Source organism: Mastomys coucha, unplaced genomic scaffold, assembly GCF_008632895.1.
Source record: "Mastomys coucha isolate ucsf_1 unplaced genomic scaffold, UCSF_Mcou_1 pScaffold19, whole genome shotgun sequence".
NCBI classification, from domain to species: domain Eukaryota; kingdom Metazoa; phylum Chordata; class Mammalia; order Rodentia; family Muridae; genus Mastomys; species Mastomys coucha.
In genome coordinates, this window is record NW_022196901.1 from 18,361,295 (window position 1) to 18,389,126 (window position 27,832).

A 27,832-nucleotide genomic window follows, 5' to 3' on the forward strand; every position below is an offset into this window, starting at 1 on the left:
ACTTACTTGCCAGAGCCTTTTTGCCAGCTGCGTGGTAGGCTACAATGTATTTCCGCCCCTCTCTATCCTCAGTTTTTGTCTCTAGTCCTGGGAAGAGGGATTTAATGGCTTGATGGATGATGGTTCTTTTCTCTTTGGTGTCCTCAATGACCTATTGAAAACGGGAGATGGCATTACTCTAACAGGATTAAGCAAGAAAATAACAGCTAGTCAGGGAAGACACAAAGTCAACAAGAATGCTTGCCTACTATTTCAGCAAACATTTTCGAACTGCCTGGTATTTCGGATCCTGTTGTTAGAGCATATCACTACACAAGCCCCTCACACTCACCTCTTCCTTTAATCCCCCTAATCGCCCTGTTAATCCACTATTGAGAAGGAGACTCAGGGAAGTCCTGGGGGATGTCTGGAGTTACACAGTGGGAGGGCCTGAGAGCTAGATGTGAAGCAGGCAGTGAGACTCCTCAGTCTTCACACAGCATGCAAGGGGAGCTGACACACAAGCCTCAGTGGCTGAGGAAGTTAATCCCTCTGCCACAACTGTCTCCTATTGAACTTTTTTCACATACTAAATTAATTTTATGGGGAAAATTCTAACACAATAAAGAAAATCAACATAAAGAAAATGTAGAATTGGGCTGGAGAGATGGCTCAGGGGTTAAGAGCACTGGCTACTCTTCCGGAGGTCATGAGTTCAATTCCCAGCAACCACATGGTGGCTCATAACCATCTGTAATGGGATACCATGCCCTCTTCTGGTGTGTCAGCAAGAATATGCTCATCTACATAAGATAAATAAATAAATAAATCTTTTTAAAAAAAGAGAGAAAATGTAGACTTATCATTTAAACAACTTTTTTGTCACCTTTCTCATTTAGAAACAGATTTTACTTTTACCCAATATCACAAAAGGCTGGATGTGCCATATTTTAAAGACAAAAGATTTCCCAAAATGCATAGATGCTATCTGTATTCAGTGCACAGATATTTTAGAATTAATTTATTCTCTTAAAAATACTAATGGTGGGGCTGGCATGATGGCAAGAGGTGCCAGCCACACACACTTTCCTCTGACGGCTACGTGTGCACATGCGCACATACTATGAGAGTTTTTAAAAACTATAAAAGAATACGTTTGGGGGCTGGAGAGATGGCTTAGTGGTTAAGAGCACTGACTACTCTTCAGAAGGTCCTGAGTTCAAGTCTCAGCAACCACATGGTGGCTCACAACCATCTGTAAAGAGATCTTATGTACTTACACACAATAATAAATAAAATCTTTAAAAAAAGAATATGTTAACTGGGCCACTTGACCTTCAAGGTCCTTTGCCTCTGACTTCCAGAAAAATTACAAGTGCTGATTGAGAGACCTCCAATTTGATTTCACAGCCTGATTGAGTTGTTGCAACCTGAAAGCTGAAAACATCAACCCAGAGGCTACAGCCTTAGCAAAACACAAAGATGCAGCAGAGAAACTGAAGTACAGTCCTGAGCAGCACAGAGCAAGTCTGTAACTGTTGAGAGTGCTAATTAAAATAACAGTTTATAAATATAAACATATATTTAGTCTGAAAATTTAGCAAGTTCTAGGACGGCATGATGGCTCACACTGCCTGTAATCCAACACCTAGGCAACTATGGGTTCAAGGGCAGTTGGGCTACATGCATCGTATGCTCTAGGACTGAGAGACAGTTACCAAAACTAGGGTTGCAGAGGTGGCTCAGCAGTCAAGAGCACTTGCTGCTTTTGAAGAGGACCTGGGTTGTTCCCAATGTTCACTGGCACCTTATAACCATGTATAACTCCAATTTCAGAGGAATCTGATACTCTTTTAACCTTCCTGGGCACCAGGCATACATGTGGTACATATATGTACATGCAGGCAAAGCACTCACACACATAAAATATATAAATATGTAAGTATAAATATATATTGTTTATATAAAAGTATAATATATAAGATTATATATAACTATAAATAAAATATATAAATATTTAAAACCAAACCAACACCACTATACTAAAACAACAAAAAAATTATTTTCTTTTCATTTAACAGATGAAGTAATTTGTTCATAATTTATGCTGTTTAAAAGTTAAAACTACCCTGGCAGTGGTGATACACGCCTTTAATCCCAGAAGTCGGGAGGCAGAGGCAGGCGGATACCAGGCGGAGTTTGAGGCCAGCCTGGTCTAGTGAGTTTCAGGACAGGCGAGGACACATAGAGAACAAAAGAAAACAAAACAGAATACCAAAGTTAAACTGGGGGTTGTAGAGATAGTTCAGCAGAAAAGAGCAATGGCGCCCTCCAGAAGACCTGGGTGCATTCTCAGCACCCACACTGCAGCTCACAACTCCCAGGAGATCTGGCGCCTCCTTCTGGCCTCCTTGTACACCAGGCACATTATGTGGTAACCGGGTATATATGATGCAAGTAAAATGCTCATAAACATAAACGTAAAAAAGAATAAAGTTAAAACTTCTGTTAGCATCAGGCACATCCGTGGACAGCTGGACGTGACTTCACAAGTGGGAGGCTACGATTGGTAACCCAGGGATCTTAGGCTATATGAGAGCCTGTCTCAAAACACACAGTCAAACCAAAGCAAACAGCACACAGAGTGAGTGGCAGGGAGTGGGGAGGGGGAGGGAGAGGAGGAGGGGGAGAGAAAAGTGCACAACCTATGCTAGGACCTTTGTACTTGGTACTGTCAGGGATTATGTCTATAGGTAAATTTAGGAATTTCAGAACCTTACATGTTCAGAATTTCCTATTTCTGGAAAGTGGTGGTGGGAAAAGAAAGCAGGGGTGTTGCAGGAAGATAATGAGCTGTGAGAAGCTGGAGGACACCGAGTGGCCCTCTTAGGAGGAAGTGTGTCACTGGGGGTGGGCTCTGAGGTTTCCATGCTCAAGCCAGGCCCAACAGCACTCTCTTGTCTGCTGACCAGGATGCAGGACTCTCCGTTCCTCTCCAGTACCATGTCGGCAAGCATGCTTTCCATCACGATGACAGTGGGCTAAACCCTTCAACCGCAAGCCAATCCCAATTAAACATTTGCCTTTATGAGAGTTGCTGTGGTCAACTTCACAGCAACGGAAACCCAAACTAAGAGGCTAGGTGATAAGCAGACACTTGAGACCATCTAAAACTGAGTAGTTTATTACAGTTGTGATTTAGGACCTGGGGGTGTAGCTCAGTGGCAAAATGCTAGTCCAGAGTTTGATCCCAGAGTTTGTAGCTTATAACACTGGTATGTTGGCTCACATCTATAATTTCAGCGTTTAGGAGGCAGAGAGAGACAGGAGGACCTGAAGTTCAAAGCCATCTTTGTTATCTAGTGAGTTTCAGCTCCAAGCCAGTCTGGTCCACACGAGACCTTTCTCAAAACAAACCAAGAGGGAAGCGGGGGCACTCAGAGCAGAGCACATGGCTGACGTGAAGGAAGCCTTTGTTTCCCAGCACCATGTTCTGTTAACACCACAAGGTCACTAGATGGACTAACCCAGGGAAATAAAATTCCACAGGAGAAAGCTTGAATGGCGACACTGGCTTCTACCTGTTATCTGAGCTCTCCCTTTCTCATACAGCAGTAAATTCAGGGTGAGCAAAAGGGCTTCCCCAACCCCCCAACCCACACATCTCTTCCCCTTAGTCCCCAGAGCCCCCTGTCCCCTGACCATCATGGAGGACGAGTCCATGGTTCTAAACAGCAGATCTTGGGGGTCTGGAGAGATGGCTCAGCGGGTAAGAGCACTGACTGCTCTTCCAAAGGTCATGACTTCAAATTCCAGCAACCACATGGTGGCTCACAACCACCTATAATGAAATCTGATGCCCTCTTCTGGTGTATCTGAAGACAGCTATAGTGTACTCATTTATAATAATAATAAATAAATCTTTAAAAAACAAAACAAAACAGCAGATCTTGGTCACACTGCACTCACAGACTTTCATCTTGCAGAAGAACATTGCTCTGCTAACCAGGTGTGGTGGGGGTTGAGGCTGAATTAAGGCTAGTCTGGGCTAGAGAGAGGTACACTGACCCCAACAATAGAAGCTGGGCAAATACTGTAATCTCAGCATTTGCATGGTGGAGCTAGGAGAAATAAAGGTTCAAATCCAGCCTACACTGAAATCCTGCTTCAGTAAGAATAAAATCAAACCAACTTTTTCCTTTGATATATCTATCTTGAAGTTGATTATTTACCCTGATTTAAACAAATATACTTGATTGATGGTAGACTTTGCTCTTTGAGATCATTAAGTCACCCTTTTGTTAAGCACAGAAAATTCTTCAATGGTCACGTGTTAACCTCTACCCAATGAGAAGCAGTCCCGCCCCAAGACCTCGCTTCCAGCGCTGCTTACCTGGATGGCAACACTGGTTTCTTTGTTTTTGAAAAGCTGGAGCTCCTGCAGCTGCTGCCTGTCCTCAGCCGTCAGGACAGAGAGAGCATCTTCTGGAGGGTCCTTTAACAAGAAAGCAAGACAGTCACAGACACACATAACACTTCATTGCCAGGATCATGAGGAAGACTGACTACATACACAAGATGGCTTTTTCTAGAGACATTTTTACCTCAGCGTCCACTGGAACAGATAAGTCATCCAAATGGCTGATCTGTCCATCTTTCCCGATTTCATGAACAACAAAGTCAGAGTATCTAATGAAAAGAAAACCAAAGATTTCAAGATGTGGATGTTGTTTTACTTTCTACCTAATTTTAGGACAAAGTTTACTGTTGTTCAAAACAAGAGATTTAAAGAAAATCTTTATTGTCAAGTAATACCAAACAATCTTCTCTAATTTTTAATGAACACTGAAACATATGCAGTTTTATACTAGAAGTTCTAAAATGTTACCATAGAGATTATAAACAAATGCAAAAGGAAAGTTCATCAATATTTAGGAGTCCGTGTTTGAGTAGCAAGCATGGATGAGGACTTGTGTTTGGGGTGAAATGGCCAGATGTTATAACACAGGCCTGGTATCCGCTGGGGAGGCAGAGACGAGAGGATCCCTGGGGCCTGCTGGCTTTCTACTCTATAGGTACTAGTGAGCCCCAGGTTTTGAGACTGTCTCAAAAACAATACAGAAGGAGTGAAGAGATAGCTCAATGGTTAAGAGCACTAGCTGCTCTCATAGAGAGCATGGGCTTGTTCCCCAGTAATCTCACAGCAGCCCTGTCATTGCAGATCCAGTGGACCTAATGCCCTTTTCTAGCCTCCTTAGGCACTGTGCACATATGGTGCAGATAAATACAGGCAGGGACTCACATCATACACATAAAATCGATCTTTAAAAAATAACCATGTGGAAAATGATTGAGAAGGCCACCTGAGGCTGGCCTCTAGCCTTACACGTGCTCGGACGGACACAGACAGACAGACAGACAGACAGACAGACAGACAGACACACACACACACACACACACACACCCATGCATAAATACACACTTAGGATTAGGCAATCTATAGTAAAGTCATAAATATAGGCATTAGTTAATTAAAACTAAGTAATTAAAAATAGTTAAATGAGAATGCAGTAACCTGCCCTAAGCTCCCATGAAAACTTGTTCCCCCAGCACACCTGACACCGCAGCAACACTTACTGTGATTGTAGAACACTGAAGCTACGGAGGCTTGGATACCTACTAAGTAGCTGAGTGGAGTCATACCCAATTTCTGCCTCCAAATAATCCCTTCCTACTGAAAATAGGACTATTCAGACAAAAAAGTTAAGATTATATGGTGAATTAAAAAAGAAAAAAATCCCTTGAAATGTCTAAAAGAATTTAACAAGACAAATCCCACTACCCTCTACATACGCATTAACAACCTGTGTCACTGGGAAATGTTTATTCAGACAGTTCTTGGTAAGGACTAAGAATTCATCTTGAACCAGACTGTGAATTAAAGGCTGAACTGCTTTATGCAGCAAGACCCTGTCAAGAAAGAATGAGATTAAAAGCAAAAGAAACAGAAGAAACAGAAAGTAAGCAAGCAATATCATGGGTACAGTGCAGTAAGAGTGTCTTCCTGGTGTGCTAAGCATATAGCTTAGGTTGAAAGCCCAGGAACAGACACCCAGCACACTCAAAACCCAAGACCATTTACTTAGGCAGCTCCCTGGCATGCTGGCCTTTTCTCATCATGGGTGTAAACAATCCTTGGGTTTAGGAAAGTAAATCAAGGGGCTGGAGAGATGGCTCAGTGGTTTAGAGCACTGGCTGCTCTTCCAGAGGTCCTGAGCTCAATTTCCAGTACCCACATGGTGGCTCCCACCTGTAATGGGATCCGATGCCCTCTTCTGGCATGCTGGTAGATATGCACCAGAGTGCTCACACATTAAACATCATTTTAAAAAAGGAAAAAAGCAAAACAAAACCAGAAAGCTGAATGTAAAGGTACACCCCCAAATTTCTAACATTCAAGGGGCTGAAGATTGAGAGTTCAAGACAACTTATAGGTCTACCTGGCCTACTTAGTGAGACACTGCCTCAAAAAAACAAAAAAGGATGGGGAAGATGAAAGAAATGGAGGGGAGAGCAAAGAGAGAAGGAAAATGGAAGGACCGGAACTGTAGTGCAGTAGCTGAGCTTGGCTAGTATGCCTAAATCCCGGGGTCTAACTAGGAAGAACTAAGGAGAGAAAGCTAAGTACAAGACTGCATTGCTGATTTCTTTCTGAAGGGCAGTATTAACACAACTGAGAACAACATGCTTGCTAAACTCACCTTTCTTTTAAGATCCCCGAGAAGCCTTGATGAGAACTCACGAACTTGGAGATGCCCACATCAAGTTCTGTGAGCCCATGCTTCATCATGTCTGCAAAGCTCTCTGGTTCTTCCTCTTCCCCTGTCTCTGAAAGGCCGTCTTCCTCCTCGTCCTCCTCCTCCTCCTCCTGCACCTGAGCGCTGGAATTCTCGCCATCTTTCATGGTGCTTTCAGCTTCTGCAGGCCCAGGCTTGCTCTCACTGCAGTGTAGACCGTCTTTCTCTACCCCATCCTGACTGTTGGTCAGACAGCCCTCGGATACCTTCTGTTTCTTGGTCTCCTCGTGTGGAACCACACTGTCATTATCTTCCACAACAAGGCACCCACGCTTCAGAGACACGCTGCTCATTTCCATCTCTAAGGCTCCAAGAAAACATTTAAGAGAACCTTTCACAGAGGAAAAAGAGCAGAAAATTAGCAATCTCCCCTAAGGAGGATGGTTTAGGCAAACAGAAGCACGCTGAACTTTGTGCAGAGTCCTTCAAAAAGTCATTTATTATTACAATAATTCTCAGGGGCGTGTACAGATAGTTCACTGGTTAAGAACACTTGTTGATCATCCAGAGAACCCAAGCTTGGTTCTGAGAACATGTATCAGGTGGCTCCCAATCACCTGCAAGTCCAGCTCCAGGGGAATAGTCCCTCTCTACTGGCTTTCTAAAGCAATCGCAAACATGTGGCATACACCAACACACATACATCTAAATAAAATACAAAAGTAACTGTTAATGAGAAAATAAGTAATTCTGACATTGCCATGCACTTCAATGTATAAAAGAAGAAAACTAACACAACAGTTTGTATCAGGAGTCCTAAGAATAGCCAGGTCTGGTGGCACATGCCTATAATCTTAGCATTAGGGAGGTAGATGTGGTGGGTTTCTATGAATTTCAAGCCAGTCAGGGCTATAAAGAAGGACCCTTCCTCAAAAAACAAACAAAGCAAGCGCACACCCCCCCCCACGTTATTTTAAGCCAGAATTATGGTTTTTTTTTTAAAAGGAATTTATCTTAAGAACATAATTTAGAGAGGGGCTAGCAAGATGGCTCAGCAGTTGAGAGCATTTATTGCTCTGGCCGAGGACCTGGGTTTGGTTCCTAACACCCACCGACACACTAGCTCACAACCATGCCTAGCTTGTTTCGGGGGATCTGATGTCTTCTGACCGCTGCAGAAACCAAACGTGTGTGGTATACATGCACACATGCTGGTCAAACTCTCATACACATAAAATTTAAAAACTAAAAACAGTAACACAACAACAACAAAAAACAGAATTCAGGAGCTGAAGGGATGGATGGCTCAGAGGTCAAGAGTACTTGCTGCTCTTTCAGAGGACCCATGTTCTGGTCCCAGAACTCTCACAATCAAAGACGGTAACTCCTGTTCTAGGGGATCCAGTGCTCTGTCTTGGTGTGTGCAGATACCTGTGCACACAGTATGTATACAGACAAGCAGGAACACAAGCATATACATAAAACAAAAATAAATAAGCTGAATAATTCATAGATACAACTGACTAGAAACTGCAAAAGACAATTCCTTCTAGGGGAGGACCTAGGTGGTTAGGGAAGACTCAAATGGTTAGGGAGGACACAGATGGTGAGGGAAGACCTAGGTGTTTAGGGAGGACCCAGATGGTGAGGGAGGACCTAGGTGTTTAGGGAGAACCCAGATGGTGAGGGAGGACCTAGGTGTTTAGGGAGGACCCAGATGATGAGGGAGGACCTAGGTGTTTAGGGAGGACCCAGGTGTTTAGGGAGGACCCAGATGGTGAGGGAGGACCTAGGTGTTTAGGGAGGATCTAGGTGGTTAGGTAATAATAGTTGTGTTTCTGCCATTATTTTATTATAATCTTGCTCTAGGCAAGATTATAATCTTGCTCTAGGCATATGCATTATCTTTTCAAAACTGGTAAAATACCGTAGCATATAAACAGAAGCACATTTACACCACACCAAGAGTTGTGGGGAGCTGTTGTATAGTACCTATAAGGTCAGCCAGTTATATATACTTGCAATCTCAGCATGGGAAGGTAGAAATAGAAGGACCAGGAGTTCAAGGCCAGCGAGGGACACAAGAGATCCTGACTCAAAATAGCAAGATAAGGTACTTAGTAAAGTGCTTGCTGGGACGGACGAGGATCTGAATTTGATCTCTAGCATTCATGTTTTTTCCCCCTCCTTCTTCTTCTAAAAAAATAAAAAATAAAACAGTCTGGAGGCTGGCAAGGTGGAGACAGAAGGATTCTCTGGGGCTCATTGCTAGCCAAATTGTTGAACTCCACATTCAGTGAGAGACTTCTCAAAAAGTAAGAGAGCTTAGTGTAAGGGAGTGTGAATGCCAGACGTGAGCTAAGTCTTCAGGACCCATGCGGTGGAAGGAGAGAACTGACTCCCATAGTGGTTGTCTGACCTTCACATGTACACCCACGAACACACACATATATATACACACACATTACACCGACACAAGATAAAAGTAACACAAGACAAGCATAAATTGTAAATATACAAGGTTGGGCTTTAACTCTTAACTTCCCAACCTCGGTCTCCTGAGTGCTGCGATTGTAGAAGTGTTCCACTATACCAGCTATTATGTGTATTTCACCACATTTTAAAAGATACAGCCAGGCTGGGGAGATGGCCCAGTGGTTAAGAGAACAAGATGCTCTTCCAGAGGTTCAGAGTTCAATTCCCAGCACCCACATGGTGGTCCACCTATAAAGGGATCTGATGGCCTTTTTGGGCATGCAGGTAAACATGCAGCAAAGCACTCATAAGTAAATAATAAACAAAACCAAAGAAATACACAAAAATAAATAAAAACAAATCTAAAAATGTTTAAAAAATAAATTTAGCCAGGCAGTTGTGGCGCACGCCTTTAATCCCAGCACTTGGGAGGCAGAGGCAGGCAGATTTCTGAGTTTGAGGCCAGCCTGGTCTACAGAGTGAGTTCCAGGACAGCCAGGGCTACACAGAGAAACCCTGTCTCGAAAAACAAACAAACAAAAAAATAAATTTAAAGACACAGTCAAAACAAGATTACTATTTAACTGTACTATCTGCAATATACAGAGCAAAATCTCAGATGTCACACATCCATCACCAGTAAAGAGGAGCTTAGGAGAGGAGCACACACAGGGCAATCAAAATAAAGATATTCTGGACTGTGTTCATCTATTTACTTGATCTTACTTGAAACTAAAGTAAGAATGGAAGTGTTTTCCCATTTTTATTACAAAGAGAGACAAAAAGTGAACTGATTCATTAAAACCATAAATGAGCTCTAAAAATATTCTAGTCTTCTAAGGTTAACGAAAAACCAGAATCAGTCATGGTTAGATAATAAAAATTAAGCAAATTCTAAGACTTGGCAGACACATGACCACCTGAGCAATCACTGAGGAGGGGTAATTACAATACTGGGCTCCCAGGAGATCCTGACACACATCTAGGGGCCGTAACTATCAGCAGATGGGCAAGCACAACCAACAAAAGCCATGCGTGCAGCCTGCCTCAGGGACTTTATAGTCAGACTGCCCACCTCGGTCCCAGATGCAAAGCAAACACCAGATCTTGGGAGTCAGAGCCCAGGTCTTGCCATTTAGTAAATGAGTCACATATCCTGTCTTAAGTTGTTGGAAAACTAAAACATGATGCCTTGGATATAGTCTAATACCTGCTGCTGTCCTCTTTGGTTGGGGACATGACATACAAGGACCCTTTTTTTTTTTTGAGATAGGGTCTCCCCACACAGCCCTGGCTGTCCCCCCCCCCCGCCCCCGCCTCTGCTTCCTAAGTGCTGGGATTTAAGGTGTGTCCCACCATGCCACGTCCCTGAGACACTTCTTATTCAGTTCTTGATTCTTGAGCTACTGCTGCTAGCCATGGTTTGCTCCTTTAGACACGTTTGTTTTTTGAGACAGGGTCTCATGAAGTGCTGAGCATGATAAACAAGCACGCTAACAATGAACTACGCTGTCCTGTTCTCACTTTCAGACAGGGTCTTGCTAAGACGCTTAGAATACCCTTGTTCATGTAGCCCAGACGGGTTTTGAACCTGTGATCCTCCTGCTTAGGCCTGAAACAGCAGGCATTACTTTATTTAATGCAGAACTCACTTCACATCCTAATCTGAAAAAGTTAGTAAGTCTATCAGAGTCATCTATTCTAACATGTATTGAGTCTATCCTGGGTGGGCACTGGAGAAAAATGGAAGACTTCTTGCAATCAAACAGATTATAACCTACTTAAGGATATATTACAAAACAAAATCATTTTGTAGGGGATGTCCTCCTAAGCAGAACATGTATCTAGCATGCCCTAGGTTCAGTCTTTAGTAATTCCAACCAACCAACCAACCATCAAGCCCAGCATCAGGACATGCAAGCCATTAGAAGGAAAGCAGAGGGGTGGGCTGGGGTAAAGCCTCGGTAAAGGTGTTTTAAAGACTGTGTGAGGGTTCCATGCAGCAGAATAGAGCCTGCAGAGATGAGATCCCAACAAGGAGTCAAGGTGACAGACATGCTGGCAAATCTCAGGCTCATAGGTGCCCTGTATTGCACCAGCCTCCAACAGAGCCTAGGGGTTCCAGGCCAGTCTGGTCTATGTAGAGAATTCCAGGACTGACAGGCCATATAACAGAGAGACTCGGCCTCAACCCTTCCCTCACAAAGAGAGAGATGTTCAGAGGGGAACTCCGTAGCTGTTCCTCTCCTGCAAGGCCAGCAGCACTCAGAGGGCTGAGGCAAGAGGTGTGTCTCTAGTTCAAGCCAGCCTGGTCTACACAGTAAGTCCTGTCTCAAAACAAAAGGGGTATGCGTTCAAATGAACTTGTTAGTTCAAATGAACTTGTTAAATTTACAAATTCTTACTGTGGGTTATTTGCTAATGACTGGACATAATTTCCCCTGATTTTGGACAGCTCCTTAGACAATAAATCCATTGCCCTGACACTGGGGCATAGTGTTTTACAAATGGCCACAGATTTTTGTTGTTAAAAATAGGAACTCCAAAAAAAAAAAAAAAAAAAAAAAGAATAGGAACAAACCGGCGGGGCAGTGGTGGTGCACGCCTTTAATTCCAGCACTTGGGAGGCGGAGGCAGGTGGATTTCTGAGTTCGAGGACAGCCTGGTCTACAAAGTGACTTCCAGGACAGCCAGGGCTAGACAGAGAAAGCCTGTCTCGAAAAAACAAACAAACAAACAAAACAACAACAACAAAGAGTAGGAACAAACCAAGGTAACACCTATATTTTAGAGTTTTTTTTTTTTTTTTTTTTTTTAAAGAAGTGGCCTAGAACTAAACTCAATCCCAACCCTTCTTCCTTGACAGGTACTGTCACTGACAGACACCTTAACAGCAATGCCCACGCGCTGGTCATTTTAAAGTCCCCTCAGTGAAGGGCTGGTGGTATGGACCAAAGGGTCAGTAGCCTGCACTGTCACCCAGCAGAGGCTGGAGAAAGATCCCAGATGTCAGCCTGATCGCTTCTTCGGGGTTGAGAAGAGCAGCGGCCCCTAGAGCCTGCCTAGCAAGTAAAACATCTGCGGCCAGTACCCAGCACCAGGCCGGGCGGGACCAGTGCAGGCTGGTCCGGCAATCTGGGAGCGCTGAGCAAGACCCTGGAAAGACTGGTTTGCTTTTCAAACAGGGAGATTAGTTTGGGGAGCGCCTGAGGCAGCGCAAAGCAAGGAAGAAGAGGGAAAAGAAGGTTCTAGCCCACAGCGGCGCGGCCAGAGAGAGGATCGGGACGCGGCGCCGCCTAACGACCGGCGGGGATGAGGGCGAAGAGCCGGGATCCGCGAGCGTGGAGCAGAGCTGGGAAAGCGGGGAAGGTGGAGCCTGCGGCGGAGAAACCGGGAGCGGCGCGCGCTGCGTCCACGGCCGCCCTCCCTCCCCGGCCACGCGCCTCTCCGGAGGCCTGGGGCCACGCCGCAAAGCCGCGCACTTACCGGAAGCCTGAGGGCGCGGGCCGAGCGGCGAAGAGGGCGCTCGGCTCGGGACCCGGGAGGGCGGCGGCGGTGACTCGGAGGCGGCGGCCAGCAGCGCCGACCCGCACACACTGCACGGCGCGGAGACCCACAAGGACAGGTTCTCCCCACCAGCCGCCGGGCTCGCACACGTGCGGCGCAGCGCCGCGCCGCGCCGACCACGCCCCGGGGCGGGGCCCGCTGCACCCGCCCACCGCTCCCCGGAGGACGCCCCGCCCATCGGCGCCTGGGACAAGTCCGGCCTTATGCAAAGAATCCTGAACACCTTTAGGACTTCAAAGGCAGAGACTGCCTAATTACTTGTTAATTGTGCTTGAATGGGAGCTTCTTTCACAGCTATGGCCTTTTATTATGGTTAATAGTGGATATTAATAGAATGGGCTTCTTACCTTTGACAGACTGTCTTCAAGAAAATTCCATCATAGCTGGTTAATGCTTTGGCGTGAAGAAAAATAAAACATATTTTTCTTCTCATGCTCTTCAAGTAGCAAACTGACCAAATCAAAGCACCCCATAGCATTTCAGGTCTAATATTTTGCCAGATTTCAACTCAGGGTAAAATAAAATATAATAAAATAAGTCATGTTTTGTGGACTCAGGTAATGGGGGCAGAAGGATCAGAAGCTTAAGGGCATTTTGGGATATGTAAGGAATCCCAGGTAAACATGGGCTAGGTAGGACCCTGTTTTTATAAAAAAACAAAACAAAACAAAACAAAACACAGCAAGAACAAAAAAACCCCATGTTATTTCAGATCTTTGTATTTCTCTTAGACATGAGTGTTTGTGGTTTTTGTATCTGTGTGTTTTACATATTCGATGTTTGCATATGTGATAATTAGTGTTGCCAGTTTGGCAGAGTCTAGAATTACCTGGGGGACAAGCCTCTGGTCATGCCTATGCAGAATTATCCTGATTGGGTTAACTGTAATTCTACAGGACCCACACTCTGTGAATAACATCATTCATGCCCTGGCTGGAACTCTGAACTGTATGAATCAGTAGTTCCTCAACCTACGGGTAGCAACCCTTTTGGGGTTCTAGCGACCCTTTCAAGGGGTTGCCTAAGACCATCGAAATATCAAAAACTAAAACCCACGTTCAGTTCTGAGTTGGTGGAGACCAGAGGCCACTAGTGGTGTTTTCCTCTTTCACTTTCTACCTTATTTATTATCATCGTATGTTTATGATGCGTGGGAGTACGTGCATGTAGAGGCTGGATGACAGTCACTAGAAGCTGGCTCTCTCCTTCTCCCTTTACATGGTTTCTGGGGATAGAAGCCAGGTTGTCAGGCTCGCTCGGCAAGTGCCCTTACCTCTGATCCATCTCCATGGCCCCTCCACCCGACTTTTTGTAAACAGCTTTCACTGACCCTGGAGCTCAACTGGACTGGTTGACCGGTAAGCCCCAGGACCCTGTCTTTGCCTCTGTGATGCTGGATTACAAGGATCTGCCATGACCAGCTTTTTGCATGAGTAGCAGGATCTGAACACAGGTCCTCAGGCTTGCATAGCAAACACTGTATTGACTAAATCATTTCCTGAGTCTCACACTTGCTTTTAAAATATGGATTTAGTGGGAAGATCCTGCTACTGCTATAATGAGACACCACCTCCAAAGCAAATTATAAAAGAAGAGTTCATCAGGGGCTTACAGTTTCAGAGGGTGAGCCCACAATAATCGTAGCAGCAGGTAAGTAGGCAAGACACTGGAGCAGCAGCCGAGAGCTCACATCTTTGTCCACAAGTACAAGGTGGAGAAAGTCGGGGATGGTGTGGGCTTTTGAAACTTCAAAACCAACTGCCCATGACAACCTTGTCTAACAAGGCCATACCTTCTCCAACAAGACTACACCTCCTAATCCTTCCCAAACAGTTCTACCAACTTGGAGTCTATGAGGGCATTCTCATTCAAATCACTGCAATCATATATATTTAGTTTAGACTTGTGGTTTCTACCTTGTCTTCCTCTAAGATTATTCTCCTAGTTACTTACCTAGATTCTTTCCTTTGTTTTTAATTAATTAATTCATTCTTTTTTTCTTTTTTCCTTTAAGATAGGTACTCAATATATAGCCCAGGCTGGTGACAAATCAAGGGCTTCCTTCCTCAACATTGAAAGCACTGCAATTATAGACTTGTGGCCCTGTGCTTGGCCCATGTCACTGATTCTTGCACATCCGCACATTCTTGGGCTATGGTAAATCAGTAAGTTAATGCCCTAAGGTCAGCAGACTCAAATACAACTGTAGCCTAGACTCTGCCATGAACCTTGGTTCTCTGGAAGAGCTGCTAGTTCTCTTAATTGCTGAAGCTATCTCTCCAGACGCTGTTTGTTTGTTGCTTGTTTACATAGGGTTTCACTATATAGCTCTGTCTATCCTTCAACTCACTATGTAGATCAGGCTTGCCTTGAACTCATAAAGATTCACCTGCCTCTGCTTCCTGAGTGCTGGGATAAAAGGCGTGCACCACCAAGCCTGGCTCTTGATGTCTATTTTCATTTTATGTGTACGGGTGTGTGTTTTGTCTGCACCTCAGTGAGTTTTCTTCTCACTGAGTAGTTTCTGTTTCCTCTAAAGATTTTTTTGTTTGTTTGTTCTTTCTGTTTTTTCCCCATTTGTTTTGGTCTCAAAGGCACTGCCTTCCAGGGTTTGCCTGTTAGATTTCCATGTTCTCTACCTATCCTTTGCTTCTAAGTAATTCCAGTTCCTCCTCCCTGGAAAACAGTAGAGGTTATGGGGCTTGGCTGAGCAAACTGGATGCTAGATTTTGAGTGCTCTTCCTCTGTCTGGCTGCCAGAATGTTTCGACTCTTCTACAAACAGATCTGGACCTTCCCGCTTGAAAATATGAAAGAGAGTTCTTTTTGTCTAGCTCTCCTTCGAAGCTCGCTCTTTCAGAGTCTGCAAAAGAGGTTTTTTAGCCTGCTAGCTTTTAAATGAAGTAGTTTTTTTTGTACAATGATTAAACAGTAATAAATATTAGTTACCTTTGCACGTGGATTTTTGTCTCTCTAAGATTGTAAAATATAGAAAGAGCACGTTGACACTCCTACCTAGTACCGTGTGGGCCAGGTATGGAACTCAGGTTATGCGGGGAGCCATCCTGAGACAGGTGTTGCTCTAGCTGATATCGAACTCACTTTATAGAGCAAGCTGGACAGGGACTAGTGGCAATCTTCCTGCCTCCGCTCCCGCTCCCGAGGCAGGAAGATTAAGAGGCTCACCATCAGAAGGGTATGATGAGTATTTTTCGCTCCCCCCGCCGCCCCCCCCCCCCGCTTGAATTCAGTGTGTAGCTGGAGCTGACTTTGAACTCTTGGTTCTTCTGCCTTCACCTCCTAAATGGTAGGGTTCCAAGTGTGAGTCACTATGCCAGGGCCAATTTCTACTTTTTCCAAAGAAGTGGAGGGAGCTCTGCCACAGAACTCCGCCTGGGAAGCAGTAGGGCCTCCGGGTTCCCTGAGCGGCCGACCTGACATCCAACCAGCAGGGGGGGCGACGGAGCAGGACCGCTGCGCTGCAGATATGCTTCTCTAGGCCAGGAGAACGGAACCAGAAAGTCGGTGATAGGAAGTCGAGGTGGCGCTCCACCGGGCGTCCCTGAGGGCTGCTCTGCCTCCCTCGTCTGTGTGTTCCCGAGCCGGACTCTGCAGGCCAGGCTGGCGGTGCATGGAATTCAGAACTTGTGCGGAGGCAGGATGCTTGCAGCTGACGAGGTCGGCGAAGTGCCGGCAGCCCCGGTGAGGCGTCCCTGGAAAAGGGGAAGGGACGCTGTTGACCCTGTGAGGTGGCACTGACCCCCCCACCCCCGCCCCGGGGACATTGTTAACTTGGAAGCGTTTGGCAGTGGTTCCCACGCCCGAGGCAGTCCAGGCGTCCCCGGGGAGGCAGTCCCGGTGCAGTGTCCGATGTCCCAGAAGATGACAGCTTTGAGAGTTGGCGGGAAGGTGGCCTCAGTGTCCGGGCAGGGTTACTCGGACCCTGGGGAGGAAGGTGGCAGTAGTGTCAGGCACACTCCTGGGACAGGCTCCCAGGACCTCCCCGCCCGTCAGTGTGGGACCTTTTGGAGCTCTGTGTGAATTGCATTTACTTCAGTCTAACGTGTTTGCCACACCTGTTTTCCTGCCAGGGCTGCCCCGAGAGTGGTGACGAAACGAAGAACACAGTGGAGAAAAGTAAGCAGGCTCTAAACCCTTAGTTCTTTTTGTCTAGCTGTCCTTCGAAGCTCGCTCTCTCAGAGTCTGCAGAAGAGGTTTCTTAGCCTGCTACCTTTTAAATGAAGTAGTTTTTCTGTACAATGCTCAAACAGTAATAAATACTTTGCACGTGGACTTTCGTCTCTCTAAGACTGTAAAATACAGAAAGAGCACTTTGACACTCCTGCTTAGTAGAGTGACTGGTTTGACTTCACTCGGACCTGTCATTTTAATGAACTGTCAGCTCCTTATCAGGTATTTGGAGGGAGTAGTGCTGGTCTTGTTACTGAGTTCAAGGAGAGGTTTGATAATCGCTTAATTGTGCTTTTGCCTTCAGTGAATATGCAATTAAAATTTGCTGCACGTAGCCCACAGCTTAGATCCTGGGGCTTGGTCTGGGTTGGTGACAAGGAAAAGAGCTGGTATCTAGGGCAGGAAACTATGTCAGGCTCGTGGATATTTGTAATTTCACTTTGATGAGATAAACGTGGCAGGCTGTTAGGAATCCAGTACTCTTAAGGAGCTGTTTTTGTTATTCTGTTTTGTTTTGTTTTTTGTTTTTTTGAAACAAGGTTGAATGTAACCCAGGTTCGCCCCAGACTTACTATGTGATTAAGGATGACCTTGGGTTCCAGATCTGCAGTCCTCTACTTCACAGATGTCACATGCCCAACTTCTTTAGGAGCTTTTGAAGTATTTTCTTTTAAAGCTCTTGTGTTAACAGTTAAATTCACTGACCTTGACAGTAAGAGGAAGGGTGTCCACATTCCCATGTGGCTCCCAGGAGGAAGGTTTGCTCTTACTGTTGGCTTTTGATAAGCTACCACGACCACACCCCCCATACTCCCCTCCACCCCCAAGCTTGAAAGATGGCTTGGTGCTTAAGAGTGCTTGTTGCTTTTATAGAGGACCTGGATTCAGTTCCCACAACCCACATGACAGCTCAATACTTTAGTTTTAGAGGTATAAATGTCTGGTCCAGGGCTCTTGCTTACATATGGTACATGTAAACTCACGGGAGCAAATACACATGCACATAAATTAAATGTACAAATCCTTAAACAAATAAATAATAATTTAAAAAAACCACTGAAGCCTGAAATGGCCTGGGAAGTTACAGTGCTAGAGTTCTTGTCTAGAACTTTGGAAGCCCTGGGTTTGAAGTTGAGCTCTACACCACCAAACAAAGAAACAGACAGGCAGACAGGAATGGGCTTAGCTGTTAAGAGAATTTGATATTCTTCGGAGGAGCTGACTTCATCTACAGTGTGGCTAACAACTGCTTGTAACTATAGTTCTAGGAGATCCAGTGCCCTCTTCTGGCCTCTGTGTACACTGATGTATGTGGCACACAGACATACATGCAGGCAAAACACCTATACACATAAAATCTCAAAAGTTTAATAACTACTTGCCAGCCCATTTTTAAACCAAAAGTTAAAAAACAGAACAAAACAAAACAAAAACAACCAAACAAGGAAACAAACCAAAAACTGCAAACACTCCTTCTCTACCTTCGACTACCCAGAGGCCTTCACTCTTAACATCAGCTGAACTGTCATTTTAGAACATCAGGTGAAAACTACTCTGTTAAGGACTTTGTCCTTGTCCACAGTGGCTCAGCTAACTTCTGTGCAACAGTGGTGATGCCCTTTATAAAAAACTAAAGGGGGAAGACATAAAAATCTTCGAACCCAGTTGTGACTCATGCCTGAAACCTCAGCCCTTAGGAGGCTGAGGTAGGAGGATTACCATGATTTGGAAATCAGTTTGGGTAACAGAAATTAGAGTGTATCTAAAATATTGTACACAAATATTAGTGTATTTTGTTTTTAGCTCTCTATATTTTTAGTTATATGCAGAATAATTAAGCCTAGACTTGCCTTTTTAAAATTTAGGTTATTTTTTTAATGGATTTGGTTACATATATGTCTGTGACTATATGCATGTCTGGTGCAATGGGAGGCCAGAAGAGGGCTTCAAGTGTCAGCTTACTTGGAACTGGAATTGCAGATGGTCTAGGCTGCTGTGTGAGTGCTGGGAATCTAACCATGGTCCTCTTCAAAAGCAACTAGAGCAATTATTTCTCCAACCTGTTTTAAGAAACCAAAAGTAAAATTAAGTGCGGTGGTGCATGCCTGAAATCCCAGCACCCAAGAGGTGGAGGCAGGAAGATTTGAAATTGAAGTTAAAGCCATCCTTGACTACTACATGGCAAGTCTGAGACCAGCTTGGGATATATGAGATCTTTCTCAAAAGCAAATAAACAAACATAAATAGATAGTAAAGATCTCTGTATAATTTTGAAGGATCACATGTGCTTAAGAATGTAGTATGCATCTTTAAATAGTTACACATAGTGGGTGAGGGGTTTGTTGTTTCAAGCGAAGGTAGACTTAGCTGTCTAAGATACAGAGCTTGAGTCTGTCGATATACACCACAACTCATTTGCTCTATTTATGGACAGTTCTTAAGAAGATAACAAGATTTCAGGGCATGAGTGCACTGTGATTATAGGTATACGCTGCCACACTTGACTGCTTAGTTGCCTTTGAACTGGATTTTTATTGAGTAAAAAGTATTTTCTTTTTTTTTTTTAATGGTAAAGTTTTGTTATCTTCTCCTGTTTTTTTTTTTTTTTTTTTTTTTTTTTTTTTTTTTTTTTTTTTTTTTTTTTTTTTTTTTTAAGATTTATTTATTTATTATGTGTAAGTACACTGTAGTCTTCAGACACTCCAGAAGAGGGCATCAGATCTCATTAGGGGTGGTTGTGAGCCACCATGTGGTTACTGGGATTTGAACTCAGGACCTCTGGAAGAGCAGTCAGTGCTCTTAACCTCTGAGCCATGTCTCCAGCCTCTAAAGGAAGATTTTTTTGTTTTTGTTTTTTTTGAGACAGGGTTTCTCTGTGTAGCCCTGGCTGTCCTGGAACTCACTCTGTAGACCAGGCTGGCCTTGAACTCAGGAATCCACCTGCCTCTGCCTCCCAAGTGCTGGGATTAAGGGCGTGCGCCACCACCGCCCAGCCTTAAAATTTTTTTTTGTGTATTTGACCCTTGCTCCACAAAGTATTAGTAACAACCTATGTCTAGTAAAGTATCCTATGATATTGAAAGAAGGCAGGGACTTCAATATGAGGGTTGGTTCATAGAGAAAGATCAGCTTTTAAGCCCAGAGTAAGTAGGAGAATTCCTAATCTGAGATAAGAGTAAAGCTCAGGACCATCTCTGCCTTCTCTCTGCATTGCTTGTTTTATTATTATTATTATTATTATTATTATTATTATTATTATTATTATTATTATTATTTTATGTGCATTAGTGTTCTGCCTGCATGTATGTCTGAGAGAGGGTGTTGGATCCCTTGGAACTGGAGTTAGAGACAGTTGTGAGCTGCCATGTGGGTCCTGGAAATTGAACCCAGATCCCCTGGAAGAGCAGTCAGTGCTTTAACCACTGACCCATCTCTCTAGTTCCAGCATTCCTTATTCTAATGTTTAGTAAGTGTTGTCTTCCATTGATATTCTTCTTTTACAATAAATAAATATGTTTTTAAAAGTCTTACCTGTACAGGTTTCTATACATGGGATACCATTTTGGTTTTTTCCAATATGTTCCAATAACATATTTCAATATTATTTTTCACATTTATTAAAGCCAGAGCAACCCTTTGATTCTGGATCATTGTTTGGTTCCTTATCAACTTTTAAAAGTTATGTGTTATCATACATATGACTCTCGTAAACTCTGAGATTTGGGGAATTTTTCCTTTGCTCTAAACTTTCTCAGCCTATGAGCATCTCTGGTAATTGGTTGATTAATTGCTTTGGTGTTAACCGTTCATGTCCTATCTATGTACACTCAGATACATGGGTTTGGAACAAGAGATATAGTATGGATAAGCTCTCTTTAGATGATCAGGAGGTGCTGAGAATTGAACCCATGGACCAGTACATAATAGGCAAGTGCTCTACCATGGAGCTGTCTGCAGCCCTCAGTTAACCCCTAGTGTACTGACCTGCGTCTTTCTTATAGCCTCGTGGCTGTTGTACTTCTGGTGACAGTGCTGGTGAGCAGGTGCTCTTCCTTTCTGTAGGTGGCGGGAACACTGCAGCTCTTGTTGGAAGCGAGCAGCTCAGCCAAGGCAGTGATGACGATGAGCTGCTTTCGTATGTGTCTGCATTCATAGAGAAGGAAGTGGGAAGTGACCTCAAGTCTTTGAAGAAACTTGGTAAACTCATAGAACAAATGACAGAAAGCAAAGTGAAGTTAGAAGAACAGGTAAGTGTTAGCCTCAGTGTAGTTCTGTCGATTGTGTTCATGGAAATGGAACTAAGCAGCATTATGTGTATTGCATCTCATGTACTGACGATGCAGACCATGAGAGACAGGCTTTAAAGACCCCTTCTACATAGTTTATAAGTAAGAGTTCCTACTGACTTGCTACGATAGCTAGTATTTTATATTGTTTTGATATAATAATTTCTTTTTTTTTTTTCTCAAGACAGGGTTTCTCTGTGTAGCCCTGGCTGTCCTGGAATTCACTCTGTAGACTAGACTGGCCTCGAACTCAGAAATCCGCCTGTCTCTGCCTCCCAAGTGCTGGGATTAAAGGTGTGCACCACCACTGCCTGGCAATACAATAATTTCTTATGATAGCTAACATTGTATATCATTTTCATTTAGTAACTTCTAGAACAGCTTTATGGGAAATTTCAGAATGTGCAGAAATGGTTACACATGACCATCCCAAGTGCATATAAATACCCAGATAAAAAGAAATAGGAGTAATGTACAGTGGTTGCTCGGAGTGGTGGCACACACTGATAATAACCTCAGTGTGTGGAGGTAGGAGGCAACTGCATCAAGAGTTCAAGGCTAGCCTCAGCTATGGGATGATTTCAGACCATCCTGGGTTCCATGGAACCCTGTCATAAAAAATAATAAAAAACTGAGAGAACTGTAAGAATGATTGTTTCTGACTGTTGGCTGAAAGGTTATTTTCTTCTGCTTTTAGGGATTCATTTTACTATGAACATAGAACTTTTATTTTAAAAAACCCAATGAAAATAATTTAAGCTAAAGATAAGAAGGTCGTTATAGTTGTACTCTGTCAAAGGGAGCGTATTTTATCATATAAGTAAGAAATGAATTAGGGTGAGCCAACTCTGGCTATGTGGGTGTGGTGTGTCTTTATGCTCTCCCATCCCCATGTGCTGAGTTAGGTTGAGTTAGGCCTCCACACCTCTCTGCTTTCCCATCACACCTACTGGTAGTCTCTCTGTGTAGCCTGACGGCTCAGCTTTTCCATTCCTGCAAGGCTCTGTTGGAGGATATCACACTCCTGAGTGAGTCAAGGCTAACCCAATCTGTGGCCTGCCACCATAGCTATCTTCAACCTCGCTGTGCAATCTTACATTGTCCTCAGTCATCCTGAAGTTTCCCCTCTTCCTGTGTGGCCGATATGCCGTTACCTCTTCTCTAACCAAAAAGCAGAGCATCTCGCATGAATGTATTGATTTAACCCTGCCCCATATTTTCAAACTTATTCATAATCTGTTTACCTTTTCAGGGGTGGTTTTTTGTTTGTTTTAAACAGGGTCCCAGATGAGACTTTAATTATGTAGCAGAGAAGGGCCTTGAACTTCTGATCTTCTTTTTTCCACCTCTGGGGTGCTAGGATTTTCAATGTGTACCACCAAATTGTGTGCCCAGGGATCAAACTCAGGGCTTCATGCATGCAAGGCAAGCACACTGCCAAGCAGGAACTCAAGGTAGGAACCTGGAGACAGGAGGTGACGCAGAGATCATGGAGCCTTCACGTGGGCTCCAGAGAGCAGACTTGGGGACAGGAGCTGATGTAGAGAGCATGGAGCCTTCACGTGGCCTCCAGAGAGCAGACCTGGGAAGAGGAGCTGATGCAGAGAGCCTGGAGCCTTCATGTGGCCTCCAGAGAGCAGACCTAGGAAGAGGAGGTGATGCAGAGAGCATGGAGCTTTCACGTGGGCTCCAGAGAGCAGACCTGGGAAGAGGAGCTGATGCAGAGAGCATGGAGCCTTCATGTGGCCTCCAGAGAGCAGACTCGGGTGACCAGGCTTATTTTGCAAATGTTTTACCTGCTAAATTACCACATGCTACCCCTGGGCTTTAGAAATGTCTCTTTGATGGTTTTAGTGTATGAGTAGGTTTTATTATGACGTTTTCATATATATATGCCATTGTACTCTGCACATTGCCTGCCAACTCCTGCTCTCTCTGTCCCTCCTCTCTGTTTGTCAGACAGAGGAAACGCTTCTACCCCCAGTACCAAGGCAGCCCTACACCATAAGCTCCTTCCCAGCACCTTGGCAATCAGTGGTCTTAGTTTACTTTATCCTTTGCTTCACTGACAGTCCTGTCTTCTCAGTACATGGACATATGGTCTTCCCCATAAAACAAACCAGGATCCTTCCCTTCATTTTTTAGTAGGCATCTGTTCATTCAAAAAAGCCTTTACTGAGCAGAGGTCCTAAAAATTCAATTCCCAATAACCACATGAATGCTCACAACCATCTGTATAGCTACAGTGTACTCATATGCATAAAATAAATAAATAACTCTTTAAAAAACGCTTTTATTGTCATTCTCCATTTTCTAGCTTGCCATTAGCTCTTTTACCCCTTAAAACCACGGAGACTTGCTAAAGTCCATAATTGAACCTTGTCTTAGGGTTTCTTCCATTGCTGTGAATAGACACCATGACCAAAGCAACTCTCATAAAGGAAAACATTTAATTGGGACTGGCTTACAGTTTTAGAGGTTTGGCCCATTATTATGGTGGGAAACATGGCAGTGTCCTGGCAGACCTGGTGCTGGAGAAGGAGCCAAAGGGTTCTACATCTTGATCTGCAGGCAGTAAGGAAGAGACTGGGCTACACTGAATATAGGAGATCCCCACTCCCTCCAACAAGGCCATGCCTACTCCAGGAAGGCCACACCTCCTAACAGGGCTACTCCCCATAGGCCAAGCATTCACACACATGAATCTATGGGGACTGTACCTATTCAAAACACCACAAATCTGAAATTGTCCAAAATTATTCTCATTTGTCTCTTAACAGGTTTCCCTCAGTGGCTAGTAGCATCACCATCTGTGTAACACTCAGGTCCTGCTTTCTAATGCGGTGATTAAATACCATGATCGAAAGTAACTTGGGGAGGAAAGGTGGTTGTGGCTTACACTTGCATGTCATGGTCCATCATTGAAAAAAGTCAAGGCAGGAACCTGGAGACAGGAACTGATGCAGAGGCCATGTGAAAATGTCTTCTGGCTTTTCTTTCATGGCTTGGTTTTTTGAATAACTGAGGACCACCTGCCTGAGGTGGCACTGCCTATAGTGGCTTGGACAGTTCTGCATTAGGGAAGAGAACGCCCACAGACTTGCCTAAAGTCTTCCTGCCTGATGGAAGCTTCTTCTCAGATGACTCTCTGGCTTGTGTCTGACAAACTCCAACCAGCCCCGCATCCTAGGAGTGTCATGCTTGCCTTCCTAGTGGGGTTGGTACTCAACCCCAGTCATCTGTACTCTCTCCTTGCCTTCCTTCCCCCCTGCTAAACTGTAAGTGTGCCTGTTATCTCCTGTACAAAGAATGTTCTTCTGTGACTACTGTGCTCTGGTCTCTCCCTACCTGCCCAGGCTCATCTGCTCTCTCTTCTTCCCTTGAATTAGATTCTGTGCATTAGGAGAAGCTCTTCAGGTGATTCTTGTATATGTTCAGGTGTCAGGAGCACTACTGTAGCACATGCACACTGTTTCTCCCAGCTCCTATGTCAGGTGGTTTTGTTGGTGATGAGGGATCACTCTGGCCCTGACTGGCTTGGAAGTCATTCTGTACACCAGGCTGATCTGGAACTCACAGAGTTCCACCTGCCTCTGCCTCCCGAGTGCTGGGAGTAAAGGCGTGTGCCGCTGTGCCCAAGCTAGTGTGTCACTTGTGAGAATGCATGCGTATATGTGTCTCTTCCAAGCTTAAGGGCAGATGCTGCCCTTATATACCTAGGATAGTGCTAGGTCCAGAGTGTCTAATCAGGGTTGGTTGAGCTGAAATTCTATACATTTTTGTGTAGTCCTGGGTGTGGTGGCATTAGCCTGTAATGCCAGCACTCATAAAATGGAAGCAGAATGCTTAGAAGTCCAAGGCCAGCTCAGGATATATGAGACTATCTCAAAATAAAAATAAAATATTAGTCATTTATTCTGATGTCCTATTTTATCCTATGTTTACCATATATGATAACAACATTTGAAAACATTTATTTAATTACATGACTGGGGGTGGGATATATTCATGAGTACAGGTGCCACCGTAGGCCAGAGGCTTCAGTCCTGTCTGGTTTCTGGGAATAGAATCTCTCTCTCCAGCCCCTGTAAAAATATCCTCTAATAAATGACATGTCTAAAGATATTACCTGAATATCTTCTTACCAAACCAGTAGGTCTCATCCTAGGCTTCAGCAAAATACACAGGACCAGATATATTTCAGGTATATGAGGCAGGGCTTCATGTAACTCAGGCTAGTCTCAAAGTTCTCTGTAGCTGAGGATGACATGGAACTCCTGATCCTTCTGTCTCTACCTCCCAAGTGCTGAGATTACAGGTGTGTGCCACCATGTCTACTTTAAAAGATCTTTTCCCTGTGGTGCTGAGAATTGAATGCACACTAGACTGACAGTCTACTGTTGAGACTCACTCCAGCTTATCATCAGTACTGCGTGAATCACAGCTGCATTTGTTATTTGAAGGAAAATAACTTAGTAGGTAGTAGGTGAAGCAAGAGATCTATTGCTATTGCTTTCGAAGTGTTATAAATACTTGCTAGGGAGGCATGTGTTGAGAGCTCATGCTCTCTCTCTCTCTCTCTCTCTCTCTCTCTCTCTCTCTCTAATATATACATATATATTACTTATACATCTTCCATAGCATTATATGTTTGGGTTGATTGCTACAGGATGAAGAAATTGAGCCTTTTAAGTGTGTGTGTGTGTGTGTGTATGGTATATGTGTGCATGAGCATCTAGACAAATAGGTCAGAGGCCAATGAGGTCGGTACCTATTACTGTCCACCTATTTCTTTGAGGCAGAGTCTCTCACTGAACCTGAAGCTCACTGGTTTTAGCTAGACTGGCTAGCTACTGAGCAGGATTCACCTGCCTCTGTTCTCCTAGCATAAGGGCTACAGACACATTGCTGTGCCTGGCTTTTTATGCGGATGCTGGGGATCCAAATCTAGGTTCTCATGCTTGTGTCACAAGTAGTTTACCTACAAAACAACCTTCCATCCCTTGTTTTGTTCTTTTTGAGACTGTCTTATGTAGCCTAGCCTGGCCTAGAACTCAATAAATAGCCAAGGCTGACCTTGAAGTCCTGGTTCTTATGCTTCTGCCTCCCAACTGCTGGGATTAGCCAAACCTTTTTTTTCAGTGGGTTTTGTTTTTTGTTTTTTGTTTCTTGTTTTTTTGTTTTTTGTTTTTTCTCGAGACAGGGTTTCTCTGTGTAGCCCTGGCTGTCCTGAAACTCACTCTGTAGACCAGGTTGGCCTCGAACTCAGAAATCTGCCTGCCTCAGCCTCCCAAGTGCTGGGATTAAAGGTGTGCACCACAACTGCCCGGCTTTAGTAGGTTTTTATATTTTGTTTTTTTGTTTTTTGTTTTTAAAGATTTATTTATTATTTTATGTATATGAGTACACTGTCGCTGTCTTCAGACACACCAGAAAAGGGCATTGGATTCTCATTACAGTGGTTGTGAGCCACTGTGTGGTAGCTGGGGAGTGAACTCAGGACCTCTGGAAGAGCAGTCAGTGCTCTTAACCACTGAGCTATTTCTCCAACCTTCTATTTTGTTTTTAAGACAGGGTCTCATTATGTAACTGTAACTAGCCTGGAACTCAGATGTAATTTTGAATTTACAAAGATTTTCCTGCATCTACCTTCTGAGTGCTGGGATTAAAGATATGTACCACCATGTCCAGCTAACTTGACATTTTTAATGGAAAACTTTGAGTTCTGCTGAAATATGTTTTTGGAAAAGACTTAACTAACATTTTCTCTCATTGCTAATATTTTTGTATGTTGATAGGTACTTACAATTTCATCAGAAATCCCTAAAAGAATTCAAAGTGCTTTAAAAAATGCAGAGGAATCCAAACAAGTCCTTCATCAGTTTCTGGAACAGGAAACACCGCTTTTCAGCTCCATTAGCAGCCATTTGCTGGCTGCTCAGCCCTGGATGGATAATCTTGGAGCCATGATCAACCAGATAGAAGAGATCGGGCGGCATCTCACATACCTTAAGTGGGTTTCACAGATCGAGGAGCTGAGGTAGGACGGCATTGTTCTCAGGATTATAGTTTCCTTTGAGACTCAGTCTCAGAGTGTGTATCTATGCAATTAAATAATTGAGTTATTAATTAGAGATTATAATTTTACCTGTTGTTAGGAAAATAACATTATTATAATGCTTTTTTTGCTCTATTGTGGATGAACATAAACGTTTCAGGGAGCTTAATTTGCATTTGAAAGAAAGTAATATAAGTAGGTTAAAAATTTTGTTATTGTTTCATTTTCTTGTTTTTTGAAGACAGGGTTTCTCTGTATAGGCCTGGCCATCCTGGAGCTTGCTATATAAACCAGGCTGGCCTCTGTAAGTTAAAATTTTAAGCCCTTGCATTTTGAGAACATGATAAAACCTACTGTTTCTAATGCTAGATTTCCCTGAGTATGATCGTTAGTATTCCTACTAATATTAAGAATTGTCGGGCTGGAGAGATGGCTCAGTGGTTAAGAGCACTGACTGCTCTTCTGAAGGTCCTGAGTTCA

The 27,832-nt window shown here is 43.9% G+C and overlaps 2 protein-coding genes across 3 annotated transcripts in view; one reads left to right on the forward strand and one right to left on the reverse strand.

Annotated features, from left to right (window-relative positions):
* Window positions 1–12,935, reverse strand: part of Pus7 (pseudouridine synthase 7) — a 42,625-nt gene extending 29,690 nt beyond the window's left edge. For both annotated transcript variants that reach the window (XM_031380119.1, XM_031380118.1), the window contains exons 1-5: window positions 12,738–12,935; window positions 6,741–7,167; window positions 4,584–4,668; window positions 4,373–4,474; window positions 7–151 (exon numbers count right to left, since the gene is read on the reverse strand). In XM_031380119.1, coding sequence (XP_031235979.1) covers window positions 7–151; window positions 4,373–4,474; window positions 4,584–4,668; window positions 6,741–7,135 — 727 coding nt within the window. In that variant the 5' untranslated portion in view covers window positions 7,136–7,167; window positions 12,738–12,935. The remainder of the gene's footprint in view (window positions 1–6; window positions 152–4,372; window positions 4,475–4,583; window positions 4,669–6,740; window positions 7,168–12,737) is intronic.
* Window positions 12,936–16,387: 3,452 nt separating this feature from the next.
* Rint1 (RAD50 interactor 1) overlaps window positions 16,388–27,832 on the forward strand; it is a 36,056-nt gene continuing 24,611 nt past the window's right edge. The window contains exons 1-4 of the mRNA XM_031380120.1: window positions 16,388–16,519; window positions 16,909–16,954; window positions 21,071–21,255; window positions 27,093–27,334. Coding sequence (XP_031235980.1) covers window positions 16,478–16,519; window positions 16,909–16,954; window positions 21,071–21,255; window positions 27,093–27,334 — 515 coding nt within the window. The 5' untranslated portion in view covers window positions 16,388–16,477. The remainder of the gene's footprint in view (window positions 16,520–16,908; window positions 16,955–21,070; window positions 21,256–27,092; window positions 27,335–27,832) is intronic.